The sequence below is a fragment of the Oncorhynchus mykiss genome, chromosome 5, assembly GCF_013265735.2.
Source record: "Oncorhynchus mykiss isolate Arlee chromosome 5, USDA_OmykA_1.1, whole genome shotgun sequence".
NCBI lineage: Eukaryota > Metazoa > Chordata > Actinopteri > Salmoniformes > Salmonidae > Oncorhynchus > Oncorhynchus mykiss.
Window position 1 is genome coordinate 21,295,135 of NC_048569.1, and position 19,492 is coordinate 21,314,626.

Genomic DNA, 19,492 nt, shown 5'->3' on the forward strand with positions numbered 1-19,492 from the left:
TGCTTCACAGTAGGTATGGTGTTCTTTGGATGCAATTCAGCATTCTTTGTCCTCCAAACACGACGAGTTGAGTTTTTACCAAAAAGTTATATTTTGGTTTCATCTGACCATATGACATTCTCCCAATCTTCTTCTGGATCATCCAAATGCTCTTTAGCAAACTTCAGACGGGCCTGGACATGTACTGGCTTAATCAGGGGGATACGCCTGGCACTGCAGGATTTGAGTCCCTGGCGGCGTAGTGTGTTACTGATGGTAGGCTTTGTTACTTTGGTCCCAGCTCTCTGCAGGTCATTCACTAGGTCCCCCTGTGTGGTTCTGGGATTTTAGCTCACCGTTCTTGTGATCATTTTGACCCCACGGGGTGAGATCTTGCGTGGAGCCCCAGATCGACGGAGATTATCAGTGGTCTTGTATGGCTTCCATTTCCTAATAATTGCTCCCACAGTTGAATTCTTCAAACCAAGCTGCTTACCTATTGCAGATTCAGTCTTCCCAGCCTGGTGCAGGTCTACAATTTTGTTTCTGGTGTCCTTTGACAGCTCTTTGGTCTTGGCCATAGTGGAGTTTGGAGTGTGACTGTTTGAGGTTGTGGACAGGTGTCTTTTATACTGATAACAAGTTCAAACAGGAGCCATTAATCAGGTAGCGAGTGGAGGACATAAGAGCCTCTCAAAGAAGAAGTTACAGGTCTGTGAGAGCCAGAAATCTTGCTTGTTTGTAGGTGACCAAATACTTATTTTCCACCATAATTTGCAAATAAATTCATTAAAAATCCTACAATGTGATTTTCTGGATTTTTTTTCTAATTTTGTCTGTCATAGTTGAAGAGTACCTATGATTAAAATAACAGGCCTCTCTCATCTTTTTAAGTGGGAGAACTTGCACAGTTGGTGGCTGACTAAATACTTTTTTGCCCCACTGTATATCAGACTGGTCTAATAACTGAAACAGCCCAAGACTCAGCACTCTAGATTCAAGCCAACACAGGCAAGAGTACAGAGGACGGAAACACACGCGCGTGAATAGACATCTGCACACATGCTGGGAACCAGGGTTCTTACAGGTCTCTCTTCTTAGCAAAGGATTCCACAGCCGTCGCAACACTGGAATCAGGAAGAGGGGTGAAAGGTCAGGGGTGTGGGATCAGAGCAGTAATGATGTAACTTCCTTCTGGATACAAATGTACCTGTCATCCCATTGCTTTAACCCTCCAACATACCACTTTTACATATCAAACACAGTAACACACTCATACCTCTCTTATACATCAAACACAGTAACACACACACTCATACCTCTCTTACACGTCAAACACAGTAACACACTCATACCTCTCTTACACATCAAACACAGTAATACACTCATACCTCTCTTACACATCAAACACAGTAACACACTCATACCTCTCTTACACATCAAACACAGTAACACACTCATACCACTCTTACACATCAAACACAGTAACACATTCATACCTCTATTACACATCAAACACAGTAACACACTCATACCACTCTTACACATCAAACACAGTAACACATTCATACCTCTATTACACATCAAACACAGTAACACACTCATACCACTCTTACACATCAAACACAGTAACACATTCATACCTCTATTACACATCAAACACAGTAACACACTCATACATCTCTTACACATCAAACACAGTAACACACTCATACCTCTCTTACACATCAAACACAGTAACACACTCATACCTCTCTTACACATCAAACACAGTAACACACTCATACCACTCTTACATATCAAACACAGTAACACACTCATACCACTCTTACACATCAAACACAGTAACACACTCATACCTCTCTTACACATCAAACACAGTAACACACTCATACCACTCTTACACATCAAACACAGTAACACACTCATACCACTCTTACACATCAAACACAGTAACACATTCATACCTCTATTACACATCAAACACAGTAACACACTCATACCACTCTTACATATCAAACACAGTAACACACTCATACCTCTCTTACACATCAAACACAGTAACACACTCATACCACTCTTACACATCAAACACAGTAACACATTCATACCTCTATTACACATCAAACACAGTAACACACTCATACATCTCTTACACATCAAACACAGTAACACACTCATACCTCTCATCATCACTTTCGTCACTAGACTCCACCTCCTCCAGGGCGGCTTGCAGATCAACGATACGATGGATGGATGTCTCCAGATCAGCTTGTAATGTCTGTCTGACCGCACTCAGCTCTGTCACTTGCATCTCCTGAGAACAGAGAGCGAAAGAGAGATAGAAAGTGAGGGGGGGAAAGAGGGAAAAAGAGAGACGTGTCCATAGGAGAGGTGACAGAGTGTGGAGAGGCCGCACAGAGGAACTCCAAAGACGTGTGCGCCACAGGCCAACTGTACGTTTATCCATGTTATTCAATACAGGCCAACTGTACGTTTATCCATGTTATTCAATACAGGCCAACTGCACGTTTATCCATGTTATTCAATACAGGCCAACTGTACGTTTATCCATGTTATTCAATACAGGCCAACTGTACGTTTATCCATGTTATTCAATACAGGCCAACTGTACGTTTATCCATGTTATTCAATACAGGCCAACTGCACGTTTATCCATGTTATTCAATACAGGCCAACTGCACGTTTATCCATGTTATTCAATACAGGCCAACTGTACGTTTATCCATGTTATTCAATACAGGCCAACTGTACGTTTATCCATGTTATTCAATACAGGCCAACTGTACGTTTATCCATGTTATTCAATACAGGCCAACTGTACGTTTATCCATGTTATTCAATACAGGCCAACTGCACGTTTATCCATGTTATTCAATACAGGCCAACTGTACGTTTATCCATGTTATTCAATACAGGCCAACTGTACGTTTATCCATGTTATTCAATACAGGCCAACTGTACGTTTATCCATGTTATTCAATACAGGCCAACTGCACGTTTATCCATGTTATTCAATACAGGCCAACTGCACGTTTATCCATGTTATTCAATACAGGCCAACTGTACGTTTATCCATGTTATTCAATACAGGCCAACTGTATGTTTATCCATGTTATTCAATACAGGCCAACTGTACGTTTATCCATGTTATTCAATACAGGCCAACTGTACGTTTATCCATGTTATTCAATACAGGCCAACTGTACGTTTATCCATGTTATTCAATACAGGCCAACTGTATGTTTATCCATGTTATTCAATACAGGCCAACTGTACGTTTATCCATGTTATTCAATACAGGCCAACTGTACGTTTATCCATGTTATTCAATACAGGCCAACTGTATGTTTATCCATGTTATTCAATACAGGCCAACTGTACGTTTATCCATGTTATTCAATACAGGCCAACTGTATGTATATCCATGTTATTCAATACAGGCCAACTGTACGTTTATCCATGTTATTCAATACAGGCCAACTGTACGTTTATCCATGTTATTCAATACAGGCCAACTGTACGTTTATCCATGTTATTCAATACAGGCCAACTGTACGTTTATCCATGTTATTCAATACAGGCCAACTGTACGTTTATCCATGTTATTCAATACAGGCCAACTGCACGTTTATCCATGTTATTCAATACAGGCCAACTGTACGTTTATCCATGTTATTCAATACAGGCCAACTGTACGTTTATCCATGTTATTCAATACAGGCCAACTGTACGTTTATCCATGTTATTCAATACAGGCCAACTGTACGTTTATCCATGTTATTCAATACAGGCCAACTGTACGTTTATCCATGTTATTCAATACAGGCCAACTGTACGTTTATCCATGTTATTCAATACAGGCCAACTGTACGTTTATCCATGTTATTCAATACAGGCCAACTGTACGTTTATCCATGTTATTCAATACAGGCCAACTGTACGTTTATCCATGTTATTCAATACAGGCCAACTGTACGTTTATCCATGTTATTCAATACAGGCCAACTGTACGTTTATCCATGTTATTCAATACAGGCCAACTGCACGTTTATCCATGTTATTCAATACAGGCCAACTGTACGTTTATCCATGTTATTCAATACAGGCCAACTGTACGTTTATCCATGTTATTCAATACAGGCCAACTGTACGTTTATCCATGTTATTCAATACAGGCCAACTGTACGTTTATCCATGTTATTCAATACAGGCCAACTGTACGTTTATCCATGTTATTCAATACAGGCCAACTGTACGTTTATCCATGTTATTCAATACAGGCCAACTGTACGTTTATCCATGTTATTCAATACAGGCCAACTGTACGTTTATCCATGTTATTCAATACAGGCCAACTGTACGTTTATCCATGTTATTCAATACAGGCCAACTGTACGTTTATCCATGTTATTCAATACAGGCCAACTGTACGTTTATCCATGTTATTCAATACAGGCCAACTGTACGTTTATCCATGTTATTCAATACAGGCCAACTGTACGTTTATCCATGTTATTCAATACAGGCCAACTGTACGTTTATCCATGTTATTCAATACAGGCCAACTGTACGTTTATCCATGTTATTCAATACAGGCCAACTGTACGTTTATCCATGTTATTCAATACAGGCCAACTGTACGTTTATCCATGTTATTCAATACAGGCCAACTGTACGTTTATCCATGTTATTCAATACAGGCCAACTGTACGTTTATCCATGTTATTCAATACAGGCCAACTGTACGTTTATCCATGTTATTCAATACAGGCCAACTGTATGTTTATCCATGTTATTCAATACAGGCCAACTGTACGTTTATCCATGTTATTCAATACAGGCCAACTGTACGTTTATCCATGTTATTCAATACAGGCCAACTGTACGTTTATCCATGTTATTCAATACAGGCCAACTGTACGTTTATCCATGTTATTCAATACAGGCCAACTGTACGTTTATCCATGTTATTCAATACAGGCCAACTGTATGTTTATCCATGTTATTCAATACAGGCCAACTGTATGTTTATCCATGTTATTCAATACAGGCCAACTGTACGTTTATCCATGTTATTCAATACAGGCCAACTGTACGTTTATCCATGTTATTCAATACAGGCCAACTGTATGTTTATCCATGTTATTCAATACAGGCCAACTGTATGTTTATCCATGTTATTCAATACAGGCCAACTGTACGTTTATCCATGTTATTCAATACAGGCCAACTGTACGTTTATCCATGTTATTCAATACAGGCCAACTGTACGTTTATCCATGTTATTCAATACAGGCCAGAATGGATGGAGTCTTATAATGATGCCCAGTCTATTCCTTATTGCATCATCCATCATATATTGTGGCACTGACCAACACACACACGTGGGTCCTTGGTCTTCCTGTAGAGTATGTGTGTGTGTGTGTGTTATCTCGAGGAGCATTCTTCCATATTCATACAGAGACAGAAAGAAGAGAGTGATTAATCTATTAATCTTCCACTTTTCCCTGTAATCTCGCTCTCTCTCTCTCTCTCACAACACACAGAACACACCAAAGTCATTGTTACACACACTAGCTCACTCACTCAAATGTATGACATACACACCAGTTCTTATATGGCATGAAGACACACAAACACACGCCATCATTGGCTCTCCAGGTTATTGACTGTGGAGGGGTGGTTAGTGGTTGTCATAGAGACATGTGGAATAGGATGGGGTGTACGTGTGTATCCATAACCTTGAGAAGACAATGAGGATTAATCACAGCCAGCCAGACAGTGGCAAAGCTAGAGAGAGGATGCAGGGGAGACAGTGGGTATCTCACTGAGAGCTGTGCCTGTCTGCGCTGTTGGTCGTTAGGTCGTTAAAGGGCATCTATCCATGTGTGTTTGTGTAGGCTATATATGTCTGTGTGGATACACTGATTGTACAGAACATGAGGAACTCTTTCCATGACATAGACTGACCAGGTGAATCCAGGTAAAAGCTATGATCCCGTATTGATGTCACCTGTTAAATCCACTTCAATCAGTGTAGACGTGTGAATGGGTGAATGGAGAGTGAATGGGTACGACAAAAGATGTAACTGCCTTTGAACGGGGTATGGTAGTAGGTGGTAGGACACTCCGGTTTGAATGTGTCAGGAACTGCAACGTTGCTGCGCTTTTCACGCTTCCAGTGTGTATCAAGAATGGTCCACCACCCAAAGGACATCCAGACAACTTGACACAACTGTGGGAAGCATTGGAGTCAACATGGGCCAGCATCCCTGTGGAATGCTTTCAACAACTAGTAGAGTTCATGCCCCAACAAATTGAGGCTGTTCTGAGGACAAAAGGGGATATTCCTAATATTTGGTATACGTTATGTACAGTGCCTTCGGAAATTATTCACACCCCTTGACCTTTCCACATTTTGTTACATTACGTTACAGCCATAATGACAAGGCAAAAACAGGTTTCGGATTTTTTGCAAATGTATTAAAAATAAAAAACAGAAATACCTTATTTACGTGAGTATTCAGACCTTTTGCTATGAGACTCGAAATAGAGCTTCTGTGTATCCTGTTTCCATTGATCATCCTTGAGATGTTTCTACAACTTGATTGGAGTCCATCTGTGGTAAATTCAATTGATTGGACATGATTTGGAAAGGCACACACCTGTCTATATGAGGTCCCACAGTTGACAGCACATGTCAGAGCAAAAACAAAGCCATGAGGTCGAAGGAATTGTCCGTAGAGCTTTGAGACAGGATTGTGTCGAGGCACAGATCTGGGGGAGAGTAACCAACAAATAACCTTCCAGAAGGACAACCATCTCTGCATCACTCCACCAATCAGGCCTTTATGGTAGAGTGCAGGCGGAAGCCACTCCTCAGTAAAAGGCACATGACAGCCCACTTGGAGCTTGGCCAAAGGCACCCAAAGACCTCAGACCATGAGAAACAAGATTCTCTGGTCTGATGAAACCAAGAGTAAACTCTTTGGCCTGAATGCCCAGTTTCATGTCTGGAGAAAATCTGGCACCATCCCTACAGTGAAGCATGGTGGTGGCAGCATCATGCTGTGGGAGTGTTTTTCAGCAGCAGAGACTGGGAGACTAGTCAGGATTGAGGGAAAGATGAACCGAGCAAAGTACAGAGAGATCCTTGATGAAAACCTGCTCCAGAGCTCTCAGGACCTCAGACTGGAACGAAGGTTCACCCTCCAACAGGACAACAACCCTAAACACACAGCCAAGACAACGCAGGAGTGGCTTCAGGACAAGTCTCTAAATATCCTTGAGTGGCCCAGCCAGAGCCCAGACTTGAACCCGATTGAACATCTCTGGAGAGACCTGGAAATAGCTGTGCAGCAATGCTCCCCATCCAACCTGAATGGGAGAAACTCCCAAAATACAGGTCTGCCATGCTTGTAGCGTCATACTCAAGAAGACTCTATGCTGTAATTGCTGCCAAAGGTGCTTCAACAAAGTACTGAGTAAAGGGTCTGAATACTTTTGTAAATGTGATATCTCAGTTTTTCATTTATTTTATCCTAAAAACCTATTTTTGCTTGTCATTAATGGGTAGTGTGTGTAGATTGAGGGGGGAAAACTATTTAATCCATTTTAGAATAAGGCTGTAACCTCACAAAATGTGGAAAAAGTCAAGGGCACTGTACATAGTGTGTATGAATGTGTATGTTACCAGCTCCAAGCATCTGCGGCTGCTGTCCTGTTCTCTCTGAGACAGGTCTTCAACCTCCTGTCTCATGTGGTGGAGGCGTTGTTGGTAGTACTGACTGTTCTCTCTCTCTCGGACCTCTGTCTGAGCACTCTGCTCCAGCTCCTCTCCCAGACGCACCACACTATCCCTCAGACGCAGCACCAACACCTACAGAGAGACAGAAGATATTTTTGTAAGACATTATTTAAACGTTATCTACTATTTCTAAATTTCAGCTTTGGCAATATGTACATCATGCCGATAATACACCATTACATTAAATTGAATTGAGATAAAGAAAGAGATATGAGAGAGACAGAGAGTGTGTAAAGATACGTCAACTAGATTGCTTACTGTCCATTTTAACATCCTCACCTCAAACCTCTTGACCTGTCCTCTCTGGAACTCCAGCTTGTTCTCCAGGTCACACACCCTGGCCTCTTGCATACTGACGATACTACGCCCCACGGTGGACGACTCTAGGAACTGCACCCTGGCCATACTGGTTGCGAGCTGGGGGGAGAAGAGGAAGAGAAAGGAGGAGGAGAGGAAGGATAAGAGGAATGTCAGAGTAGGTTATTCAGTCTTGTATCCACATTAACAGCATATGTAGTTCACCATCCCCCCACATTTCTCAGCTGTCAGTCCTTACCTCTTCCTGGAGTGTGTGTTGCTGTTTCTTGGCCTCCTCCAGTTCAGCCTGTAACTCTCTGATCTGTGAAATATCACTGGAGGACTGAGATAGAGAAAGGTACAGTTTTAATGATATTTAATTTGAAAAGCACAACTGTCAGAATCTTTGTACATGGTTTGGAAACCACTATGAGGCAGAGTTACACACCTGTGCAATGAGAGCTTTGTGTTTCTTCATGAGTTCATTAAGGTCCTCCTGGTCCTCCTCTAGTCTCTTCAACAGATCGGACTTGTCATGTTGCAGCTGAGCTACCTGCTCATCCACCTACACATAAACACACACACCTTTCATCTACTCTCTCCACTAGACTGTTGTGCTCACAGTAGGATTGTAAACACCACTGATAATGATATAGTAACAGTGCGTAGTAAGAGTCTAGTATGAGGCCTCTATCTATCTCACCAGACTATTGTGTTTGCAGATGTTCTCTAGTTCTATCTGAGCATTCTCCAGTTCCATGGACAGAGTCTTCTGAACACTCTCCACCTCCGCTCTCCTTGCCTCACTCTCCTCCAACTAACAGAGAAAGAGAGAGACAGAGAGAGCAATAGAGGGAGAGAGGGGGGGGGGGGTATGTTTTAATTGTTAGTTTAAACACGCCTTGATCCACATTCATAGCATCATAGTATGTGTGTGTGTGTTTGCATGTGTAGGTGTGTGTGTACCTGGCAGTGCAGACGCTCTATGTGTTCCTTGCTGCCGGGAGCCTGGCTGTGTCCAGGGTTGTCTATGGTAGACAGTAGTAGCTGAGCATCAACCAGCAGGGCATGGGTTCTCTTCAGATCTCTCCTCAGTCTCTTCTCCACATCAAAGTCCCTGTGTCCCACCTTGCAGAGGGAGGAAGAGAATTTAATGTTTAGTAATGTGTTAAATTGTTTAATCCGCACACACAGACACACACACATACACACACAAGCACCCATCAATTACAATAAAACAACCTCAAGCCTGTCTATATTATGTAGTGGAGGAACTCTGGGGCATTGAGTAAACAAACATTTGTTGATTAAGTTTGTACTTCAATTTGTTACCACAGGGAAAAGAGCACTTAGGTCTTTCTATAAATAATGGGACCAATGTGTGACTTTAGGATAAAAAAAATTGAAATGGTTTGAAACAAATTCATGCAGTTCCACATGTGTACTTAGCGGAATAAAAGGAACTATATGTAAATTGACCCATAACTCTATCAACATGTTTACAACGACCAGAGGCTGCTGCTGAGGGGAGGACGGCTCATAATAATGGCTGGAACAGTGAGGATGGAATGGAAACCATGTCTTTGATGTATTTAATACCATTCCACTAATTCTGCTCTAGCCACTACCACGAGCCCATCCTCCCCAATTAATGTGCCACCAACCTCCTGTGACATCAACATAGACCTCATAAAGACATGGCAAGTCACATTTAAAGAGTTTCAGAGACTATTTCAAGCACTTCATTGTAATCTTCAATGACCTCAATGTTATACAATTGTATCATTTATATGACTGTACAAAAAAGTGTACAAAAAAGTAGGCCATTACTTCTTTAAGAATAATAAAAATGTAGGCCTTGCCAATGCATTGATATTCAAATGATGATTACATTCTAAAATATGTGAGAATAATGTGGACATTGCCTGACTAAATAGACTGGATGCATTTTTTGTCACATAATGAACCCATGAACAGCGTTTGAATCTCACCATCGCTGTTTTTGTACTGAGAAAGTGACCAAAAACCAGGTTCCTTCTTTATTGGAAGGATTTGTTTGGAAAGCCAAGGTGAAGCCAGCATTAGATGTTGTCATTCTCATAATAACCGCACGTGGTTTTACAAAAAAAACAGAGTAGCTCAACACCTTTCAGTTGAAGCAGCAGGAAACAAACGAAAGTGGCCACATCTCTCACAAAAACAGATCAAAATTAAATCACAGATAATTGTACATTTACTACAATAATTACAAAGACTTTTCAACCAAAAATGGAGGAAATGTCTGATTTTCAATGTAGATCTATTCCAGTACTACTTGAAGTTCTGAGTTCAAGTGGAATATTTCAAGCCCCTTGTATTATTTAAAATTGCAGGTGTAACATGGAAAACAAAATTTATTTGTTATGTTATTTAATTACCAGATCAAGTTGTTGTCATTTAAATCCAGAATAATTAGTCTATCGGTAAATAGCCCACCCATTTTTACCTACCTCATCCCCATACTGTTTTTATTTATTTACTTTTCTGCTCTTTTGCACACCAATATCTCTACCTGTACATGACAATCTGATCATTTATCACTCCAGTTGTCACGTTCTGACCTCGATTTCTGTTGTTTTGTATTTATTTAGTATGGTCAGGGCGTGAGTTGGGTGGGCAGTCTATGTTTGTTTTTCTATGTTTTGGGGCATTTCTATGTTTTCGGGCCTAGTATGGTTCTCAATCAGAGGCAGGTGTCATTAGTTGTCTCTGATTGAGAATCATACTTAGGTAGCCTGGGTTTCACTGTGTTTGTGGGTGATTGTTCCTGTAACTGTGTTTGTCGTCACAGGATAGGACTGTTTTGCGTTCTCACTTTTCTTGTTTTCGTTAGTTTGTTCATGTGTAGTGATTTATTAAAATATGAATAACCACCACGCTGCGCTTTGGTCCGCTTCTCCTCCTCCTACAGACGAACGCCCTTACACCAGTGTTAATCTGCAAAATTGTAATTATTCGCCTACCTCCTCATGCCTTTTGCACACAATGTATATAGACTCTCCTTTTTTTCTACTGTGTTATTGACTTGTTAATTGTTACTCCATGTGTAACTCTGTGTTGTCTGTTCACACTGCTATGCTTTATCTTGGCCAGGTCGCAGTTGCAAATGAGAACTTGTTCTCAACTAGCCTACCTGGTTAAATAAAGGTGAAATAAAATAAAATAAATAATTCATTTGAGCCCCACCTGTTTAGCTAAAAATAATAAGTAAATTAAAATTAATTAATGTGTTGCCTGTTTCGCATGTTATTTTGGCATTAATACGTGTCACATATCAGTCTGCGAACAATGTAAAAAAATATATTGAGTTAATAAAGCCACATATGCGCATGCGGCAGCTCCAAAATGCAAGTGTTTCAGCCTACTATAGCTCAGTGCTTTCTGTGGTGGTGGGGCAGCCAGCGGAAATTACGGCGCGTAGGGGTTGGTAATGTTCTCTAGTTGCGCCGTGATTGGCTCAGTATTCTGTCACTCTGGGGACACTACGTCAACTCAAAATCTACGGGGAGAGCTCGAAAATTCAAGCCCCTTGGGTGCTGCCAATGAGTTACATTAGAAGTCCCCATTCAAAAAGGCTCAAGGTTATTGGCCACAGATAAAATTACATCAAATCACGTTTTATCTACCGTAGCTTTATTTTTATTTATTTATTTATTTATTTCACCTTTATTTAACCAGGTAGGCAAGTTGAGAACAAGTTCTCATTTACAATTGCGACCTGGCCAAGATAAAGCAAAGCAGTTCGACACATACAACGACACAGAGTTACACATGGAGTAAAACAAACATACAGTCAATAATACAGTATAAACAAGTCTATATACGATGTGAGCAAATGAGGTGAGAAGGGAGGTAAAGGCAAAAAAGGCCATGGTGGCAAGGTAAATACAATATAGCAAGTAAAACACTGGAATGGTAGATTTGCAATGGGAGAATGTGCAAAGTACAAATAAAAATAATGGGGTGCAAAGGAGAAAAATAAATTAATTAATTAAATACAGTAGGGAAAGAGGTAGTTGTTTGGGCTAAATTATAGGTGGGCTATGTACAGGTGCAGTAATCTGTGAGCTGCTCTGACAGTTGGTGCTTAAAGCTAGTGAAGGAGATTGGATTGGACTGATCATGTCAACATCATACTTTCAAAATCTTAGCTAGCAAGATGGACTAGCAGTCATCATAATGAATCACGTCGACAATCTACTGGAAATCTTTTTTAATCCTTGTCATATGAAGAGAAATTATAGATAAAAGATATCGGTGCTCATCGCCCATTGGACATAAACATCAGAAATCGCAAATTCAACAATGAGTGGTTTGGAAGGAATCAGTGGGTAACTGTAAGCATTGCAAAGCAATCACTAGCCTGCTATTCAGTGGAGTGGGTGTGTGGTCGAAGTCTGGGTTTAAGGGTCTATTTTCCAAGCTTAAAATGATGAACATTTAACACCATGGGCCAGAAAAGATGGAGTGCATTGGCCATGCTGTCAATCCAGCATGACTTATATCTCATTCAAAACAACTGCAAATGTGGAACTGGGAAATCTCAGACTTCAGTGAGGTCAAAACAACTGGGAACCCGATAAAAAACGAGCTCCGACTGGGAAAATACATTTTTAAGGGTCATCCAACTCGGAATTCCAAGTCGGGAACTCTGGCCTCCTTCTAAAGCTCCAATCTGAAGACCACTGACGTCATAATTCAACCTTGCTTTTTCCAAGTTCACTGTTGTCTTGAAAGCTGTCGAAAAAAAAGCTGTTAAAAAAATAAAAAATAAAAGCACCATAAATCCAGAGAATGACAGACTTTGATGACAAAGTTTGATGAAAAATTGTTCCCACAAGGACCGCCGTGCCACCTTCCTGTTCAAGTGAGCACAGCACAACAAGGTGAGTCCAAAGATGTATTGTATGCTGCTGCATAAATTTTGTAATGTGACAGGGAGATATGTATACTGTAGCTAAGATAGTAATACTAAGTTAATGTTGTGTAGTAAGCTGTTAGTAGCCATGTGCCTCACCTTAATAATTTGGTCCCTTTCCCCCTCATAACTTAGCCTACTGTTCTGATTTGGTGGTGCACATGTAGCCTATAGCCTGTTTTAGAGAAATGTCATCATTGAATATTGTAAGAGCTTTCATTGTCTGCTTATATGCCCCCTTTATTTATCCTACTGTTCTGACTTGGTGTACATGGAGAATACCGTAAGAACGGTCCATGTTCTGAATTCTGTACATTTCAAAAGTGCTGAACAAATAGTTATATTGACTACGTCTGTCATAGCTCGCTCATTAATGTCTTAATCGAAATTACGAATTGCCTCTTATCCGCTTGTCGAGCCTAACACAAGAGCCTAACACAAGAGCCTAACACAAGAGCCTAACACAAGAGCCTAACACAAGAGCCTAACACAAGAGCCTAACACAAGACCCTAACACAAGAGCCTAACACAAGAGCCTAACACAAGAGCCTAACATAAGAGCCTAACACAAGAGCCTAACACAAGAGCCTAACACAAGAGCCTAACACAAGAGCCTAACACAAGAGCCTAACACAAGAGCCTAACATAAGAGCCTAACACAAGAGCCTAACACAAGAGCCTAACACAATTGCCTCTTATCCGCTTGTCGAGCCTAACACAAGAGCCTAACACAAGAGCCTAACACAAGAGCCTAACACAAGAGCCTAACATAAGAGCCTAACACAAGAGCCTAACACAAGAGCCTAACACAAGAGCCTAACACAAGAGCCTAACACAAGAGCCTAACATAAGACCCTAACACAATACCCTAACATAAGAGCCTAACACAAGAGCCTAACACAAGAGCCTAACACAAGAGCCTAACATAAGAGCCTAACACAAGAGCCTAACACAAGAGCCTAACATAAGAGCCTAACACAAGAGCCTAACATAAGAGCCTATCATAAGAGCCTAACATAAGACACCAACTGTTATGTAGTTACACTGCATTTCTGGGATCACTATACAAAAAAAACTGTCTGACAGCCAGATCCAGGATTCTTACAGAGTTCAAGTTCAATGTATAATTTAACTGATTCATGCTTAATATATGATTCCGAAAATTCATGTTTTTTGTTACACGATTTTGGACAAATCCGTCAAGACACCAACTATGATAAAGGATTTAAATCAACTAGTGAATTGTATTGAATATAGCTGTGATCCCCCTTATATCTTAATGTAATGACATGAACAAAAATGGCAAATTATTATCAATGACTTATCAACAGCTGAAACAAGTTGTCCAGTGTAGAAAATCCTCACTAGTGGCTAGTTTATAGAAACACCCACTTATGGATTGCTGTGAGTGAGTTAGTGGGGCTGATGCATTGAACATGGGGAGACAGAAACAGACTCTACATCTCCCTGCAGTGACAGAGTGATGAGGTGTTGTGGAAGCTTTAGGCTGCCTGCTATATTGGGTTTCTTTGTATTGCCTGTTGGTAGAAGTGACATGCTGAATTCATCTCCCTGAGAGCATTACACTGGAAAAATCTATACTGCCCCACTGCCTGGATTGGAACACACACACACAGGCGCGCGCGCACACACACACACACACACACACACACACACACACACACACACACACACACACACACACACACACAGGCTCACACACACACAGACACGCACACACACACAGACACGCACACACACACTCGCGGCCGAGAGGCACGTCAATAGAAAGACCAGCCTGATTCGACAGCACTTTGAGATTGACTTTGTGCAACAGTGAGTGTGTGTGTCTCTCTGTGTCTCTATCTGTGTGTGTGTGTGTGTGTGTGTGTGTGTGTGTGTGTGTGTGTGATTGTGTGTGTGTGTGTGTGTGTGTATGCGTCAATGTGTGTGTGTGTCTACGTGCATGTGCTCTGTGTGTATGTATGTGTGTGTGTATGTACTGTGTTTGCGTGTTTGTGTGTGTGCGTACATGTGTGTGTGTATTATGTACCATGTGTGTGTGTGCGTGCATCTGTGCATGTGTCTGTGTGTACCTGGTCACAAAGTGTAGCTATGAGTCCCTCCAGGTCGTGTTTCTCATGAACAACCATCTGTTTCTCTTCATACTCTTGTTCCAGCTGCATCTCTAGCTGACGCAGCTACAAGGAAATAAAAACAAACGTATTACAATTTCAGCAAATAAGCAAAGGAACCAGGTGTTTTACAGGACGTAGTGGAACCATGTGTTTTACAGGAGGTAGTGGAACCATGTGTTTTACAGGACGTAGTGGAACCAGGTGTTTTACAGGACGTAGTGGAACCATGTGTTTTACAGGACGTAGTGGAACCAGGTGTTTTACAGGACGTAGTGGAACCATGTGTTTTACAGGACGTAGTGGAACCATGTGTTTTACAGGACGTAGTGGAACCAGGTGTTTTACAGGACGTAGTGGAACCAGGTGTTTTACAGGACGTAGTGGAACCAGGTGTTTTACAGGACGTAGTGGAACCAGGTGTTTTACAGGACGTAGTGGAACCAGGTGTTTTACAGGACGTAGTGGAACCATGTGTTTTACAGGACGTAGTGGAACCAGGTGTTTTACAGGACGTAGTGGAACCAGGTGTTTTACAGGACGTAGTGGAACCATGTGTTTTACAGGACGTAGTGGAACCAGGTGTTTTACAGGACGTAGTGGAACCATGTGTTTTACAGGACGTAGTGGAACCATGTGTTTTACAGAACGTAGTGGAACCATGTGTTTTACAGGACGTAGTGGAACCAGGTGTTTTACAGGACGTAGTGGAACCAGGTGTTTTACAGGACGTAGTGGAAGCAGGTGTTTTACAGGACGTAGTGGAAGCAGGTGTTTTACAGGACGTAGTGGAACCATGTGTTTTACAGGACGTAGTGGAACCAGGTGTTTTACAGGACGTAGTGGAACCAGGTGTTTTACAGGACGTAGTGGAACCAGGTGTTTTACAGGACGTAGTGGAACCAGGTGTTTTACAGGACGTAGTGGAACCAGGTGTTTTACAGGACGTAGTGGAACCAGGTGTTTTACAGGACGTAGTGGAACCAGGTGTTTTACAGGACGTAGTGGAACCAGGTGTTTTACAGGACGTAGTGGAACCAGGTGTTTTACAGGACGTAGTGGAAGCAGGTGTTTTACAGGACGTAGTGGAAGCAGGTGTTTTACAGGACGTAGTGGAACCATGTGTTTTACAGGACGTAGTGGAACCAGGTGTTTTACAGGACGTAGTGGAACCAGGTGTTTTACAGGACGTAGTGGAACCAGGTGTTTTACAGGACGTAGTGGAACCAGGTGTTTTACAGGACGTAGTGGAACCAGGTGTTTTACAGGACGTAGTGGAACCAGGTGTTTTACAGGACGTAGTGGAACCAGGTGTTTTACAGGACGTAGTGGAACCATGTGTTTTACAGGACGTAGTGGAACCATGTGTTTTACAGGACGTAGTGGAACCAGGTGTTTTACAGGACATAGTGGAACCAGGTGTTTTACAGGACGTAGTGGAACCAGGTGTTTTACAGGACGTAGTGGAAACATGTTCAACAGTTAAACAAAGGAACCAGGTGTTTTACTGGACGTAATGGAACCAGGTGTTTTACAGGACGTAGTGGAACCATGTTCAACAGTTAAACAAAGGAACCAGGTGTTTTACAGGACGTAGTGGAACCAGGTGTTTTACAGGACGTAGTGGAACCATGTTCAACAGTTAAACAAAGGAACCAGGTGTTTTACAGGACGTAGTGGAACCAGGTGTTTTACAGGACGTAGTGGAACCAGGTGTTTTACAGGACGTAGTGGAACCAGGTGTTTTACAGGACGTAGTGGAACCAGGTGTTTTACAGGACGTAGTGGAACCATGTGTTTTACAGGACGTAGTGGAACCAGGTGTTTTACAGGACGTAGTGGAACCAGGTGTTTTACAGGATGTAGTGGAACCATGTGTTTTACAGGACGTAGTGGAACCATGTGTTTTACAGGACGTAGTGGAACCATGTTCAACAGTTAAACAAAGGAACCAGGTGTTTTACAGGACGTAGTGGAACCAGGTGTTTTACAGGACGTAGTGGAACCATGTTCAACAGTTAAACAAAGGAACCAGGTGTTTTACAGGACGTAGTGGAACCAGGTGTTTTACAGGACGTAGTGGAACCATGTGTTTTACAGGACGTAATGGAACCAGGTGTTTTACAGGACGTAGTGGAACCATGTTCAACAGTTAAACAAAGGAACCAGGTGTTTTACAGGACGTAGTGGAACCAGGTGTTTTACAGGACGTAGTGGAACCATGTTCAACAGTTAAACAAAGGAACCAGGTGTTTTACAGGACGTAGTGGAACCAGGTGTTTTACAGGACGTAGTGGAACCAGGTGTTTTACAGGACGTAGTGGAACCAGGTGTTTTACTGGACGTAGTGGAACCATGTTCAACAGTTAAACAAAGGAACCAGGTGTTTTACAGGACGTAGTGGAACCAGGTGTTTTACAGGACGTAGTGGAACCAGGTGTTTTACAGGAGGTAGTGGAACCAGGTGTTTTACAGGACGTAGTGGAACCAGGTGTTTTACAGGACGTAGTGGAACCATGTTCAACAGTTAAACAAAGGAACCAGGTGTTTTACAGGACGTAGTGGAACCAGGTGTTTTACAGGACGTAGTGGAACCATGTTCAACAGTTAAACAAAGGCACCAGGTGTTTTACAGGACGTAGTGGAACCAGGTGTTTTACAGGACGTAGTGGAACCATGTTCAACAGTTAAACAAAGGAACCAGGTGTTTTACAGGACTTAGTGGAACCAGGTGTTTTACAGGACGTAGTGGAACCAGGTGTTTTACGGGACGTAGTGGAAACATGTTCAACAGTTAAACAAAGGAACCAGGTGTTTTACAGGACGTAGTGGAACCAGGTGTTTTACAGGACGTAGTGGAACCAGGTGTTTTGCAGGACGTAGTGGAACCAGGTGTTTTACAGAACGTAGTGGAACCAGGTGTTTTACAGGACGTAGTGGAAACATGTTCAACAGTTAAACAAAGGCACCAGGTGTTTTACTGGACGTAGTGGAAACATGTTCAACAGTTAAACAAAGGAACCAGGTGTTTTACAGGACGTAGTGGAACCAGGTGTTTTACAGGACGTAGTGGAACCAGGTGTTTTACAGGACGTAGTGGAACCAGGTGTTTTACAGGACGTAGTGGAACCAGGTGTTTTACAGGACGTAGTGGAACCAGGTGTTTTACAGGACGTAGTGGAACCAGGTGTTTTACAGGACGTAGTGGAACCAGGTGTTTTACAGGACGTAGTGGAACCATGTGTTTTACAGGACGTAGTGGAACCATGTGTTTTACAGGACGTAGTGGAACCATGTTCAACAGTTAAACAAAGGAACCAGGTGTTTTACAGGACGTAGTGGAACCAGGTGTTTTACAGGACGTAGTGGAAACATGTTCAACAGTTAAACAAAGGAACCAGGTGTTTTACAGGACGTAGTGGAACCAGGTGTTTTACAGGACGTAGTGGAACCAGGTGTTTTACAGGACGTAGTGGAACCAGGTGTTTTACAGGACGTAGTGGAACCATGTTCAACAGTTAAACAAAGGCACCAGGTGTTTTACAGGACGTAGTGGAACCAGGTGTTTTACAGGACGTAGTGGAACCAGGTGTTTTACAGGACGTAGTGGAACCATGTTCAACAGTTAAACAAAGGCACCAGGTGTTTTACTGGACGTAGTGGAAACATGTTCAACAGTTAAACAAAGGCACCAGGTGTTTTACAGGACGTAGTGGAACCAGGTGTTTTACAGGACGTAGTGGAACCATGTTCAACAGTTAAACAAAGGCACCAGGTGTTTTACAGGACGTAGTGGAACCAGGTGTTTTACAGGACGTAGTGGAAACATGTTCAACAGTTAAACAAAGGAACCAGGTGTTTTACAGGACGTAGTGGAACCAGGTGTTTTACAGGACGTAGTGGAACCAGGTGTTTTACAGGACGTAGTGGAACCAGGTGTTTTACTGGACGTAGTGGAAACATGTTCAACAGTTAAACAAAGGAACCAGGTGTTTTACAGGACGTAGTGGAACCAGGTGTTTTACAGGACGTAGTGGAACCAGGTGTTTTACAGGACGTAGTGGAACCATGTTCAACAGTTAAACAAAGGCACCAGGTGTTTTACAGGACGTAGTGGAACCAGGTGTTTTACAGGACGTAGTGGAACCAGGTGTTTTACAGGACGTAGTGGAACCAGGTGTTTTACTGGACGTAGTGGAACCATGTTCAACAGTTAAACCAAGATACCAGGTGTTTTATATATGCTTGATGTAGATGATTGATCTCCTCATACTAATCCTGGCTGTCGTAAAA

At 42.0% G+C, this 19,492-nt stretch overlaps 1 protein-coding gene across 4 annotated transcripts in view; it reads right to left on the reverse strand.

Moving 5' to 3' along the window:
• Window positions 1-19,492, reverse strand: part of LOC110522822 (unconventional myosin-XVIIIb) — a 63,076-nt gene that overhangs the window by 4,969 nt on the left and 38,615 nt on the right. For 3 of the 4 annotated variants that reach the window (XM_036977030.1, XM_036977033.1, XM_036977032.1), the window contains 9 exons: window positions 15,161-15,265; window positions 9,074-9,235; window positions 8,811-8,924; window positions 8,556-8,672; window positions 8,367-8,450; window positions 8,090-8,227; window positions 7,697-7,882; window positions 2,163-2,296; window positions 1,065-1,106 (listed from right to left, as the gene is read on the reverse strand). In XM_036977030.1, coding sequence (XP_036832925.1) covers window positions 1,065-1,106; window positions 2,163-2,296; window positions 7,697-7,882; window positions 8,090-8,227; window positions 8,367-8,450; window positions 8,556-8,672; window positions 8,811-8,924; window positions 9,074-9,235; window positions 15,161-15,265 — 1,082 coding nt within the window. The remainder of the gene's footprint in view (window positions 1-1,064; window positions 1,107-2,162; window positions 2,297-7,696; window positions 7,883-8,089; window positions 8,228-8,366; window positions 8,451-8,555; window positions 8,673-8,810; window positions 8,925-9,073; window positions 9,236-15,160; window positions 15,266-19,492) is intronic. The other variant, XM_036977031.1, reaches the window with a different exon arrangement.